Source organism: Juglans microcarpa x Juglans regia, chromosome 3S (assembly GCF_004785595.1).
Source record: "Juglans microcarpa x Juglans regia isolate MS1-56 chromosome 3S, Jm3101_v1.0, whole genome shotgun sequence".
NCBI lineage: Eukaryota > Viridiplantae > Streptophyta > Magnoliopsida > Fagales > Juglandaceae > Juglans > Juglans microcarpa x Juglans regia.
In genome coordinates, this window is record NC_054599.1 from 6670751 (window position 1) to 6685586 (window position 14836).

General features: G+C 37.9%; 1 protein-coding gene across 1 annotated transcript; it reads left to right on the forward strand.

The window, feature by feature from the left end:
* Positions 1-1248: 1248 nt before the first annotated feature.
* On the forward strand, positions 1249-13823 carry LOC121258121 (vacuolar protein sorting-associated protein 26A). Its single transcript, XM_041159495.1, has 12 exons — positions 1249-1534; positions 2135-2184; positions 2298-2372; positions 3047-3121; positions 3308-3380; positions 10197-10241; positions 10439-10550; positions 11725-11791; positions 11949-11993; positions 12267-12322; positions 12726-12901; positions 13205-13823. Exons 2-12 carry the CDS (start codon positions 2182-2184, stop codon positions 13384-13386), a joined length of 909 nt encoding a protein of 302 aa, XP_041015429.1. The 5' UTR covers positions 1249-1534; positions 2135-2181; the 3' UTR covers positions 13387-13823.
* The last annotated feature ends 1013 nt before the right edge of the window (positions 13824-14836 follow it).

Sequence of the window (14836 nt, forward strand, 5' to 3'; positions counted from 1 at the left end):
AAGATATGCTGATATGAGGAAGGAACATGAGTTTAGGGTTGGAGAATGGGTATACCTAAGGCTGCAGTCGTACCACATCTCAATCTCCAACCACCGGGATCTGAATCTTTCACCATGTTTCTATGGGTCTTTTCAGGTTTTTCAACTTGTGGGTGGCATGGCATATCGTTTAGACCTTCCATAGACAGCAAAAATTCACTCAACATTCCATATTTCTCAACTTAAAAAGAAGTTAGGAGTCAAGATCACCGCCTTACCGATGTTACCCCCAGTTGATGAGGAAGGGTGTTGAAGTTTGAACTAGATAATGTTCTTGGGCAGCGCATGAGAAAAGTCAGAAACCAGGCTCGGGTGGAGCTACTAATTTGTTGGTAGGGTTAAGGAGATGAAGAAACAACTTGGGAAAGCTACTCGCAGATGAAGGATTCCAACCCACACCTTGTGGGCAAGGTGCTCTAAGGGGAAGGAAATTGTAACAATCGAGATCTTTGCGTAGAAAGGGATCTCTGGGCAGAAGGTAAAGGTAAAGTAACTCAGTGGAAGGAGATAAAGAAGTACATCAGGTTTAGAAGACTTAGAGATCAAGAAGGGGCTTGATGTAAGACAGCTGAGGAGCTTCATGGCCTTTTCAAGCTATGCTGGGCCTACATTTTAATTAAGGTGTATGTTGGGCTTGGCCCACACCGTTATCTGTATTAGATGTTAACTTTATTTGAAGTTTCGCCCATATATAAGTGGACTAGTTAGTTTCTTTGCTTTTTACTAGGCTTTGGCCCTTAGTGCGCCAGGATTCCTTTGAGAATCTCTGACATTTAGGGTACCTGCAAACTCACTTTTTTCATCATCTGGAATATTATAGAAAGTTATCTCTTTTCTCTCATCTTCTTCCTTGAGGCTCTCATCCTTGAAGTGAGAATACTATCATTGTTCTTATATTTACAACAATAGATCTATTACAACTTCGCTCCCAAACGATCTGTGGATGTAGGTTTTACGCAGAACCACACAAACCGTGTGTCTCTATTTTTATTTTTATTTTATGCATCTATTTATTGTTTATTCTCATGGATGAACATTTAAATACTGTGTCAACGTTCAAACCACCATTATGGGCTTTTCGATTGCATCATTGTGGCCCAAATCACTTTCGTGGGCCGAGAATGACTCATTTCTCTCATTCTGATCTGTTGTGCAAATTTACGTATTAATATTGAATTTACTTGTATGAAATATTTTGATTGATTTAGCACTTGTTACGATACTGCCGTGAGAAAGTTAGCATAGGGCAACCCTATGTCAAATTCTCAATTTTATACATCCTTGTGATCACGTGCCTCTCAGGTGCTTGCTAGCGTAATGGGCGCTTGGGGACTACCCCCGGTAGTGCCCTTCGTCCCCATTTCCTCAACTGTCAAACTCACGTCGATCAACGGCTCTCGCACTCTCTCTGCGCGGCCACAATCCCCAATTTCCCACGCTAGGGTTCTCACCCCTACCGTCTATTCGGGAGTTTTCTCGTACCCAAACTCACAACGTATGGAGCCGGTTTCTAAATCTCCACGCTGAATCCGACATACATATTATTCGATTTGCCAATCGATCCTTAATTCGATTGTTTCTTGAGCTTTAATTTCATGCTCATTTAAGTTTTTCTGTCCGTATTTGATCCATTGATTGTTGCATCTAGTTCTAGGTGTACTCAAAGACAAAACGCATGTGATTTAGAGCTTGTTATGTTAATGTCCTGTGGGGGCTTTGAAATTTGAAGAATCTGATTATGCGCTATAAATTGGGAATTGGATGTGTTCACGCACTGACGTACACAGACGAACACTTACATTTTTTTTTTTTTCTGTTTTTAGGAGACGCGGGATTTGAATAAGTTGGTTTGGTGGGTTTGGTAATTGTTTCCGCTTAATTTGAGCTTTACTTCTTTAATATAGTTCTGAGCTTGTAAACTATATGCTTTGTGATAGATGCATAGATTCATATACATGCATTGATTATGAGCTTAAAACATGTGTATACTCGGCATATGGTTTCTGTTTTAGCTGCCTGGGTTTTGGCCATTTTGCATGTTTAGCTACGGTAGTTGATGTGTTCTTCAGCATAAATTTTGTACTGAATTTTGCAGGTGCATAGGGTAAAGCTTTTAAAGTGCCAGATTTGATTGTGATCAGCATGGTGAGTTTTCATGACCAGCTTAAGATACCAATGGTTATATTCTTGTGTTATGTCTGATGCAATGCCTGGCTGATGTCAACAACAAATCTTTTTTGACAATGTTGTTTACCCAGAATTACCTAATCGGAGCTTTCAAGCCATCGTGTAACATCTCAATCACATTTTCCGATGGAAAAACACGCAAGCAGGTACCTCAATTTTCATTATGTTCAGTATTCTACTTTTATTAAATAAGTTTGGATTCATTCAAGGATGTAAAACCCCTAGGGGTTGGCTCAAGTGGTAAGGGCCTTGGTTCTTTCTAGTGTGACCCCTCCAAATCTAAAGTTTGAACCCTTGCGTGCAAACTATTTCTAGGGCTACGTCCCAATGGTGAAAAGCCGATATTTTACCTAATTCGTGAGGTGGGAACATGTTACAACAGTCCAGGGTTTAATTGGGTAAAAAACATGTTGCATTGCACGGTCTCCGGGATTCTTCTTCATAAAATAAATTGAAGAATTGGTTTATTATCGGTCTTTTTAAGGCATGACATGAAGCGTATTAGAAATGGGTAACAAAGACATATGGACTATTTTTCATTCTCATTGTGTTCTTGTTGAAGAACTTAGTAACAATGCTTATAATATACGATTGATGTAAATTTTAAGTCCTTTGACTGTTGATGACTGCTATTGAAGAACTTATTCATGGAAGTATTTACTAGGAAAATTGCTAATGAAACAAATTGGGGGCTGTACTCCAGTTTTTTTTTTTAACCATTTAGGAGGGGGAAGAGAGTTTTAAATTGGTCAAAACTATTTTGGTTATGGTCTTACAGTCTTACTAATGTTTTTCTTTTCCTTTTTATGTGCTTAAATAGGTCCCGCTAAAGAAAGAAAATGGTCACACAGTCATGGTTCCTCTTTTCCAAAGTCAAGAAAACATTGCTGGGAAGGTAAATGGTTGATAGAATATTTCTGGGTCTCAGTAATATTTCTTGGTTTTTATGTATTATAATGCAAACTGAGAATCTGTAGGAAATGGTTTAAACACAAGATCTTTAAAAGCATTATTTTGAAATTACTCTCTTGTATTTTTTTTTATTTTATGCATTTATAAATGATTTTGTGGTCTTTTGCAGATTTCGATAGAACCACTTCAAGGGAAAAAAGTTGATCACAATGGGGTGAAAGTCGAGCTCCTTGGCCAGATAGGTCTGTTTTTGTTTCAATGCTTCAATGCGGTACAATATCAATAATTTATGAAGGAGGTATTGTGAGAGAGTCATGGTAGAGCATTTCTCCATTTGGGGAAAATAAAAAGTAATCCTTGGGTTGTGGCCCTTGTAAAATATAGTAATTGGGTTTCAAGTTTTCGTCCAAAACCCTAACAAAGAAGTTGCCACCTAAGCGAATTAATGACTTAGCATCCTGTGTTGCATGCAACATGTAGATCCACATGTGACCAGCCGCGTACCAATGAAAATATATAAATAACATAACCAAGCTAAACAATTTGTTAAAAACTGAAAACAATACATACGTAAAAACATAAAAAAAAATAATAATAAAAAAAAAGTAGGCAAAAAAAACGTTAAAGCAAAAAATAAATGAGTAACGCTACTCTTCATTCTAAAATCTGTCATCCCCAATCACACATGATGATGTGTCACATTTCAAGTTGCTTCTTCTATCAACTACTTAAATGATACCCATTTGAAATCTGTCACATTACTGAGTGTGACTGAGGATGATAAAAATTAAGATGAAGAAGAGTATTACTAAAAAAAAAAAGCAAAATAATACAAAAATTCAAAAAAAGACAAACATAAATTGTGCAATTATGCTGTATGAAATTCATTATTTGAAAACACTAATACCAATTGTCCCTGCTTTGGCTAATCTAAATGCAGATGAGCACGAAATGAATTTGATTAGCGCCTATCTAGGAAGAAGAAAATGAAAGAAGAAAATCATGAATGCCCATGCCATTAAAATCAACAGCTATGGCCCATAAAAATAGAGTTCTAACAAAAAGTGATCTAAGTTCCTCTGTAGAGCGTTCTTTATCTTCAAACATCCGGTCATTATGCTCTTTCCATAGGCACCACAAGATGCAAATAGGCATCAATTTCCACATAGCTGTGATTTGGGGGGTTCCTCTTTAAGTTTGTCCAGCTGGCCAAGAACTCAACCACTCTGGCTGGCATGACCCAAACTAGTTCAAACCTGCAAAACACATCATCTCATAGCTCTCTAGCGACCTCACAATGTAGTAAAAGATGATCCACAGTTTCACCACTCTTCTTACACATGCAGCACCAATCAACTATGATCACCCCCCGTTTCCTTAAGTTGTCCATCGTCAAAATCTCGCCCAAGGAAGCTGACCACACAAAAATGCCGCTTTAGGAGTTGCTCTATTTCGCCAAATCTTCCATGGAAATTGGTTGTCTTGCAATTGCACGAGAGACTTATAAAAAGAACGAACCGAGAACATGCCTTTCACCATAACCTGTCAGCTCGTTGAATGTTCGGTCTCATGGAGTATAGAATACGAAAAAAATCGTCAAAGCTACCAATTTCCCAGTCTTGGGCAGCCCTACTAAAGTTGACGTTCCATTGGACTTGATCCTCAGATAGTACCAAAACATCTGCCACTGAAGCTTCTTTTTCACAAGCAACCCTGAAGACTGAAGGGAATGAATCCTTGAGGGCATTATCCCCACACCATAGGTCACTCCAGAATTTAATTCTAGAGCCATCTCCCAGCATAAGTCTAGTGTGACGAGTAAAAACCCCCCACCCTCGCCTAATATGCTTCCAAACTTCCACTCCATAAGCCCCACTCGCCTCTCTAGTGCTCCAACCCCCCCATACGCCTCCATATTTAAGGTCTATCACCAACTTCCAAAGGGTTTCCAGTTCCATAGTGTATCTCCACAACCATTTCCCAAGTAAAACCCCATTAAAGATTCTCAAGTTTCTAATTCCCAGTCCACCAGAGGAAATTGAAGAGCATACCTTGTCCCACTTGACCAAGTAGAATTTGAGTTCATCCCCCGTAACACTCCAAAGGAAGTCATGATGCAATTTTTCAATCCGAGTTGCCACACTTACTGGAATGGGGAATAGAGATAGAAAATATGTTGGTAAATTTGACAAGTACAATCTCTTCCAACCTGCTAATCTACATTCAATCTTCTCAATCATTGTATCCCAGGGCCTGTGGTGCTGCCCCCAATAGAAGACCAAGGTAATTCATGGGAAGAGAGGAAACCTTACAACCAAGAATGTAAGCCAATTGTCGAATATTGCTAACATTTCCAACTGGCACCAACTCTAACTTGTCGATGTTCACTTTCAGACCAGATATCGCTTCAAAAAAAAGTAAGAGAGCCCTCAATGCATGCATCTGGTTCTATTCTGCCTCGCAAAAAATTAATGTATCATCTGCAAACAATAAGTGAGAAATACTGAGAGTACCCCTAGTGGGGTCCCCAACCAAGAAACCAATCACAAAACCGCTATTAACCAAAGCTGAGATCATTCTGCTAAGCGCCTCCATAACTATGATAAATAAAAGTGGAGATAAAGGATCCCCCTGTCTTAGGCCTCTCGAACTGTTGAAGAAGCCAACTAGGTTGCCATTTACTAACATTGAAAACTCCACCGTTGAGATACATCATCTGATCCACGAACGTCATCTCTCCCAAACCCACATCTCCCAAGCAAGTAAATTAAGAAATCCCAATTAACACGATCATAAGCTTTCTCCATATCCAATTTACATAAGATCCCCTTATTTTTGGATTTTATATGACTATCGATGCATTCATTGGCAATAAGAACTGAATCCAAAATTTGCCTACCCCTTACAAAAGCGTTTTGGGGTTTCGAAATAATCTTTCCCAACACCTCTCCTAAACGATTTGCAAGCACCTTGGATAAGATTTTATACACCCCATTTAGAAGACTGATGGGTCGATAATCTTTCACTTCTGTTGCCCCAAACTTCTTAGCAATAAGTGCAATAAAAGTGACATTTAGGCTTTTTTCAAATTTCCCCACCGAATAAAATTCCTGAAACACCTTCATTAAATCCTCCTTCACCACATCTCAACATGTTTGGAAGAATCCCATAGAGAAACCATCAGGATCTGGTGCTTTATCTTTAACCATTTTTCTCAGCACCCGCTAAACCTCCACCTCCTCAAAGGATCTCTCCAACCACGGAACAATTTGTGACTCAATGGACTCAAAGGCTAGTCCACCAAGCTTTGGCCGCCATCCCACCTGTTCAGTAAGCAAATGTTCAGCATTTCAATGTTATTATTTCTCCTATGAGAGTTGGCCACTCTATGGAAGAACTTCGTGCTTCAATCACTCTCTTTCAACCACAATACTTTGGATTTTTGGCGCCAAGAGATCTCCAATAATATAACCCTCTCTAATTATGCCACCAAAATTGTCTTCTGAGCTAACTCTTCCATAGAAAGGACCCGTCCCTCTTGTATCCTTTCTAATTCGTGTTATTCTCTCAACATAGACTTTTTCCTGTCACCAATATCACTAAAGGACTGAATATTCCAAAACTTTAAATCTTGTTTCAACGCTTTTAGTTTACCTACCAAAATGAAACTAGGAGTGCCAAAAAACTAATAGGAGGACCACCATTGCCTAACCCTGTCCACAAATCCTTCAGTTCTCAGCCACATATTTTCGAATTTAAAATACTCCCCCCTTGAATCCCACCGCTATCCAACATAATAGGAAAGTGATCCGAACAAATGCAAGGAAGCCACTTTTGGTACAAATCCGGAAAGTGGCTTTCCCACTCCGACAAGACTAAAAATCTATCCAGTCTGGTCCACGTATGGTGGTTTGACCACGTAAAACCTCCTCCAATGAGAGGAAGATCCACCAACCCTAATTAAAAAATACACTCCAAAAATTCCATCATTGTAGATCGCATCCTACTCTCACCTGATTTTTCGCTTGGGAATCTTATAACATTACAATCTCCGCCTATACACCATGGTGTGTCCCACCAACTATGCACTCCCGCTATTTCATTCCATAGAAGTCTTCTATTGCTATCTAGGTTTGGGCCATAGATGCCAGCGAACACCCACATAAAATCATCTTCCACATTCTTAAAGTGACAAGCCACTGAGTACTGCCCAATGAATTCCTCCATTTTCTCTACCACTCTTCTATCTCACATAACTAGAACACCTCCCGAAGCCCTCATCAGATGCTAAATAAACCCAATCCACAAAAGTACAGCTCCATAAACTTCAAACAATTTTTCTTGTAATAAGTTTCAATTTACTCTCTTGTAAACACACAATGTCCACCTTCCACCCACGAAGTAAGTGTTTCACCCGAAGACACTTATCAGCCTTGTTGAGCCCTCGGACATTCCAAGAAGTAATTTTGGGCTTCATAAAAACGCAGCTACTCCCTTCCCTTTAGATCTTTCTCTGCTCGCACTGCCTTCATAGTTTAAAGACCAAGTTAGTCGCTTGAGTTCCCTCTTATTTTTTAGACCTGATTTCTTTTGTTGAACATGCCCATCTTCAATGGCTGTGAGCAAAGCCAAGAATTGTTCTTCAAATCCCTCACATTCAATTCCCACAATATTTTGTAGTTCCTTTGCCTTGCGTATAACCCAGTCAGAGACACTATACTGACCTGGCAGAAAGCAATTCAAGGGTACTGGCTCCCCAACCATGTCTATCACTTCCCTGAGTGTCCACATTGGCTGCAGCGGCACTCCCATTTCTTCTTCAACACTATTTGGCCTACCACCCCACTCCAAGGGGTCCATTATAGGCACTAACATCTGAGAGAGTCCCTCTGAAGCCACCTCTGCCTTCTCTACTTTGAAAAACAGCATGCATGCCACTTCCTTAAGCTGCGTCGCCTTCGCTTGCGGGGAGACCACCTGGGTTTCGGGAGGAGACACACCCATGCTATCTGTTGGCCTTGTCTGGCCTAGTTGGGCCTGAGAACCAACCTCCAATGATGTCGTATCAACCATAGCCATTTCGGGCTCCTTTGTCAACGCCTCACTCTCTAACAAGTCTGACGTCTGAGCCACCTTCGACGGTTCTATGGTTTTGAACTTGTTCGTCAAGACCTTCACCGGCGAAGTCTGGAGCCTCCCGCCGGTAGAAGACCCAGCCACGTCCCCACCTCTCACTCTCCATACAGGCAAAACTGCCGCCGTGGCCTTCCCCCTGTTTTCCTTCATGGGCTGAAGCCCAGGACATGGTTCCTTTGGAATTGGGCCACCAACTCTTCCATAATCTGCTACCCGAAGCCCAGCTTGATTCCTGCTATTACCCCCCATGGGTTGAGACCCAACTTGCTTATTACTTGGGTGGGGCCCAAGCCCGTAGCCTGATAAGCAATTCACTAGTTATGGTACTATTGGGTCGGTATATGTGGAAAACAAATGCAAAGTCAATTGAAAGATAAAAGCTTAAAAGCAATTCACTAGTTCTTGTGCCTTTGGCAAGGCATGGATCTTTGAACAATTTAACACAGTACATTTTCTAGTACCAAAAGAGATGGTCATCAAATTTCCTTGACATTTCCAATATATACTACAGGAAAGGGCTTCATAGATAGCAAAACACAGGATTTCATATGCCCTTTTCTGCTTTGAGTGAAGTTATGCTAGTATAATTGTAGCCTGATTCTCGCCTGTCCTGGCCATTGGAATGCTGTTTCTTTGGAATCGTGACCTTGTTTATGATATAAAGAATGTGTGATGTGTTTTGAGGGAGTGAACGCATCCTTGTTTGGACTTGTGCATCATATCTTAAAAAAAAAAAAAAAAAAACACCAAAATAATAATAAAAAAATTAAAAAAAAAAAAAAACAAAAGTCATCTAAAGTAAAAAGAAAGCATCTATTGAACAAATTTCAATTTAAAATGAGTATAACTTATGTTTTTCTTATGGGTTATATTTTTGTTTAAAGAAAGTCATTTTTTGATACCTACATAGGCGTTTTAGAAGTTTGTTCTTTAGATTGAAAACGTTTTTAGAAGTTTTTTTAATTTTTAAATTCAAATTAAATCTTAAAAAAATCGTAAGTATTCTTAGAAGTTTAAATTGAAATTAAATCCTAAAAATGTATTCATTTTAAATTGAAATATGTTTTTTAGATGATGTTCATGTGTCAAATATTTATTGGTGTTGACCAGAGATTTCTAACAGTTGATTAACAGAATTTTGAGAGAAGTATTAATTTGATCGAAGTTGAAAGTATAAGGAATAAGGGTGCGGTACACGGGACCGGAGTTTACTCTGCAGGGGTGGGTTAGAAGAAAGAAAGAAAGAAAGTATAAGGAATAAAAAACTCAAAATGAAAACTTAAGGACTAATTTATCTTAGAGGCAAACCACAAGAACTATTTTAATATTTAACAAGTACTTTAGCTACAAAAGAGTTTCACAAAAGTCAGCTAACAAACTGAGGTGGCTTGATACAGTATTTTAGATTGTAAAATTACTTTTATTGTTAAATACATCTAATGTATCACATGAAACCATATCAGTTTAAGTTTTAATGTATCAAAAGAGTTTACTTTTGTGAAATCTCTTTGTTGTTGTAGTAGCAATTCTCATATTTAACCCTTCATTCTATTACTTTCAAACAGTGGCAAAGCTTTTGCTATGGCAATGCACACATAATTAGAAACATCATTTAGTTAGAGTCAACCGTTCTACAAATAAACACTCTAGGAAGTGGTAACCTATCAATGATCTGAAGGGCTAATACCATCTGCTTTACTAAATATGATGTGGTATTATAGTTGGTTTAGCTTTGATAGATTCCAGTCATGGGCAATGAAGGAAGCATATATGCTACTAACCTGTTCATATTTTAGTCTTATTGTTCTTCTGATTCCTTTATAAGTATTTTTCCTTAGCTTCTGGTGGAAAGCACTTTCTAGGACTATTTTTCATTCTTATTGTTAGGCTGAATCTTAAATGAAATCTTATTTTGCTCGCAGAGATGTACTTTGATAGAGGCAACTTCTATGACTTTACTTCCCTTGGTGAGTGTACTTCTAGTTTTTTTGTGATTAGCTTTGATTATAAGCTGTCAATATTGCCGCTTCTGTTTTATTTATCATTTCTAATTAACATTTTTTTTTTTTTTTTTTTGCTTAATGCCATCACTCATCTTTCTATGTTTGAAATCTGTTAAGGTATCAATTTGATTGAATTTAGTTTTTACTGATCTTGTTTCTAGTTCGTGAACTGGATGTTCCTGGAGATATATATGAGAAGAAAACATATCCGTTTGAATTTTCCACTGTGGAAATGCCATATGAGACATACAATGGGGTGCATGTGAGGCTTAGGTAAGTATTTATCATATTGTCAGCTTTAAATGCTGACCAGCGTATTCATACTTTCTCTTGGTATCTCTGTTGTGGTTGTTGCTTTTATCATCAATCCCTGTTGTTGCTTTAAAGATGATCTGAGTACTTGGAAATGTTGAGTAAGATGGTCACTGCTAATGCATGAATCCTATGCCTAGGCTCCTAAATGTGGTCACCTACTCTATTACTGTTGAATAATGCATTAGGGTAGGATATCTTCCCCCTACCCTTTCCTATGAGCTGATCAAATGCAGCAGCATCCTTTTACTTGTGTTTAATTGTCTATTAACAGAAAAAATGATATTGTACTTGGAAATGTTGAGTAAGATAATGACTTCTCATGCATCCTCTGCTTAAGCTCCTAAATGTGGATACCTACTCTATCACTGTTGAATAATGCATTAGGATAGGATGCCCTCCCCCTACCCTTTCTTAAGACCTGATCAAATGCAGTAGCATCCTTTTACATGCGTGTTTAGTATTTTATTAACAGAAAAATGTTATTTTTTTGGTATAGGTTATGATTAAACATTTTAGCACAGCCATATGATGCAGCATTTTGCTGATTCTTGGTTACTTATCTCTCTTTCCATCCATGTGTAGCTTTGCTTCAGCTCTATTTCCGGCCTTGTGTAGCTTTGCTTGCTTCCTTCTGAAATATCCTGATATTAAGAACTTTTTTATATGCCTTATATTTAATGTACCATTTTATCTTTTAAATGTCTTCTACACGAGGAGAGATATTCAGTTGTATTAGATCATAAGTCATGGTAATAATTAGTTGCAAATTAGTTTGCCAACTGCAAAGTTACTGCGTGATTATCATGAGGAAATTCTAATGGTAATCGTGAAAATGATGTTGAGAACATGTGAGTTGTGGATCAGAGCTTGCTCTCGAAGAATATCTTCTGACTTTAATTGTTTCATTTTTGAAGGATGAATTATAGTGCTTATCATTTCAGTGTCTTTGGCTGTCTCAAATTTAGTTACCTTTTCGGTTATCTTTTGCTGATCTGTATCTAATTGAAGGATACGATTAAGTACATGTTAGTATGCTGAAGTAGATTGTTCTTCGATTATTGATGACAATGTTAAAGGTGGCTATAATGTTAGCAGTGAAAAGTGAAAACATTTCGGAATCTTCTCTTTCCAGGTATGTCCTGAAAGTCACTATCAGTCGTGGTTATGCTGGTAGCATTATGGAATACCAGGATTTTGTGGTGATCCTCTCTCTCTTTTTTCCAGCGTACCTTCTATATTCAGAACTTTTCACTAATGTTACGAAAATACTGTATAAGTTCTTATCCATTGCTATTTTTATTTCGCTACTATTTTACTCGTTTCAGGTATATATTGACCTGTTTATTTTGGCATCAGGTTCGCAATTACTCCCCACCACCAGCAGTTAATAATAGCATCAAGGTGACTGCAGTAATATATGATGTATTGGTTACCTTTTTGTACGTCTACTGTTGTCTTAACTTGCTTTGTAAGGACCCTGAATTATGCTTTACGGTCATTGACATATGCAAAGAGGATTTTTTTAAAAGACATGGCCTGTTTATAGAGAAAATTCTTGCTTCCAGTTACCCATTGGGTTGTATATCATTTTGAGTTTATGTTGCATTCGTCTGCTTCACTATGCAGCAATTAACGTGACTTTGGTTTCTCATAATTCTTTTATGGTGTGTGCAGATGGAAGTTGGAATTGAAGATTGCCTGCACATTGAGTTTGAGTATAACAAAAGCAAGTATGTCTAACATATAAGGATAACTGGGTACTTTTCAGTCAGTGTTGAAGATTGCCTGACCCTGACTGTTGTTAAATCTAGCTTAATCTGGGTGCATAGGGTGGTTCCATTTGTAGATAGTTAGATGGCAGTCAGTAATCTATCACTTTCTTTTTCTTTTTTCTTTTCAATTTCTTTTTTTTTTTTTTTTTTTTTTTTTTTTTTTTCATTAGGGGTTGGGGGTATGGGGACTCAACCTCAGGACATCTCTCATGAGAGAGGGGCAAATCCTATTAGGCTACAAGGCCGTTGACATAATCTATTGCTTTCTAGTCTAGCTATTCAGGAGTACAGAGCAAATTTAATATTATAATGAAGTTGAGGGGGTGCATCTTTGTCATTGATTTGCTGTTAAAATATACAGGTATCACCTGAAAGATGTTATTATAGGCAAGATATATTTTCTTCTTGTAAGAATCAAGATAAAAAATATGGATCTAGAGATCAGGCGACGAGAATCTACAGGATCAGGGGCCAATACCCATGTGGAGACAGAGACGCTTGCTAAATTTGAGTTGATGGATGGTGCTCCGGTTAGAGGTATGCTCAGAATTCTTCTGCCGTTCTTCATACTCCAACCAGTATAACACCAACAAAAAACAACAGGGAGAGGTTTACACGAACAAAGAGAACAACCATTCTTATATACACAATGAACAAACGTGGTTTATGCCAAACATAAAATTTGACCAAATCTGATAAGCTTATTGGGAACATCATGTCAAGTGTAACTAAAGTTTAGTATAATTAATTATGTTCTGACTTTACGACTTTACAAATGACAGTTCGGTTATTTGATTCCCATTACTAAAATGGCTGATGATCATGTGCTTGATTTTACAGGTGAATCAATTCCAATCAGGCTGTTCCTTAGCCCTTATGAACTGACACCGACACATCGGAACATCAATAACAAATTTAGTGTGAAGTATTATTTGAATCTTGTTCTAGTCGATGAAGAGGACCGACGGTACTTTAAGCAGCAAGAAATCACAATATATCGGCTTCAGGAAACATCTTCCTGATTACTTCTCACAGGGTATGGGCATTCGATCCCACTTGAAAGGGAAAAGAAAATTAATTTGCGTCGCAGACGCCTTGTAAAGCCTTTTAGGTTTCATTTTGCCAGTCGGAGAATTTTGTTTCTATAAAGAATTAGAATGGCTTGCACTCTTGCCGAGTGACAGCTTTGCACCACATTGTCGCAAATTATGTACATGAGCCATGCTGGGGCAGGGAAAGATCTCTGGTCGCTGTTATGATACAATGAACAATCATCTGAAACCAGCTGTTGTGACTTAACTATTGCATTGTTTGATCATATACAGCATCTTATGTGTTATTTTCTTTGTTGCCTTTTATTTTGTATTTGATTTCAGAGACGCCTTTCCTTTGGGATGCAATAATTACTATTTACTCCTTATGGTTTTCTTCAATCTGATTTATGAAGTTGTTTGGGATGTGGTGGTAGACCCATCTGGAAAATACTGTATTGATATGTTCTCAGCAATTCTCTTCATAATTTGTAGACCTCTCTTTCCATTATGTCTTAGGGGTTAACTTCTGTTACTGAAAAGAGTGCTGCACATGCACATAAAAAGCCAGTTTTGATGATTTCTGGAACCTTTGAAGAGTAATCGATAGAATAAAATTTCAGTTTACTAGATTTGGTAATCTTTCTAAAGCAATGACCCTTATCTTCTGAGCTTCTTTCTGCTTAATTATTGTTGTTATTACCTGATCACATGGCTCAATACATGCAAAGCTTGTGCTTCAAAAGTTGTAAATGTTATAGATTCTCGGGTTGGATGCAAATTCATTATATAAGCATCTTTTGCTGGAAATCTTTGGTTATTCTCATGGATTACTATTGACTCTGGTTTCTAATTTTATTAGTTCTCTGCTTCTAAGAATATTTGATGCCAATGATATGTTTTCCATATGGCAAAAACCCAAAAAGATGCCAGAAGAGAATACTCACATCTGAAGTATGGTATCTTGGGGGATTTTTTCCTTGAATTACCTGAGGTGTATTTGTGGGAAACTTCTTGCCAAGGACCTGTCCACCTCCGGGATTAGTCAGGACATTGTTCCCGGACACCCAGTGCCAATAAAAAAAAAAAAAAAAAAAGTATGGTATCCTGTTTTGAGTAAAAAAAAACTTTCTTTTAATGGTGTAAAACCATCGATCCTAATATGATAATGATTTAAAACATAGTAGCCATGATCTACCATAAACTTCTTGATTATCAACCAATTTCTACCAGATAATGATTTATTTTCTTAGCTCTCTTCCAATATTGGCTTTGGATTTATCAATATTTCTAGATAATTATCATTTAGCGTGCCCTACCACTAAACTTTTAAGTAATGGGATCAAAGAGGAAGGTCAAATACCACTAGAGGTGGGATTTTTATTCAATCAAAGTTAAGGCTAGTTCGCTTGTCACTGGTTCCATGCTAATTTATTGGCAA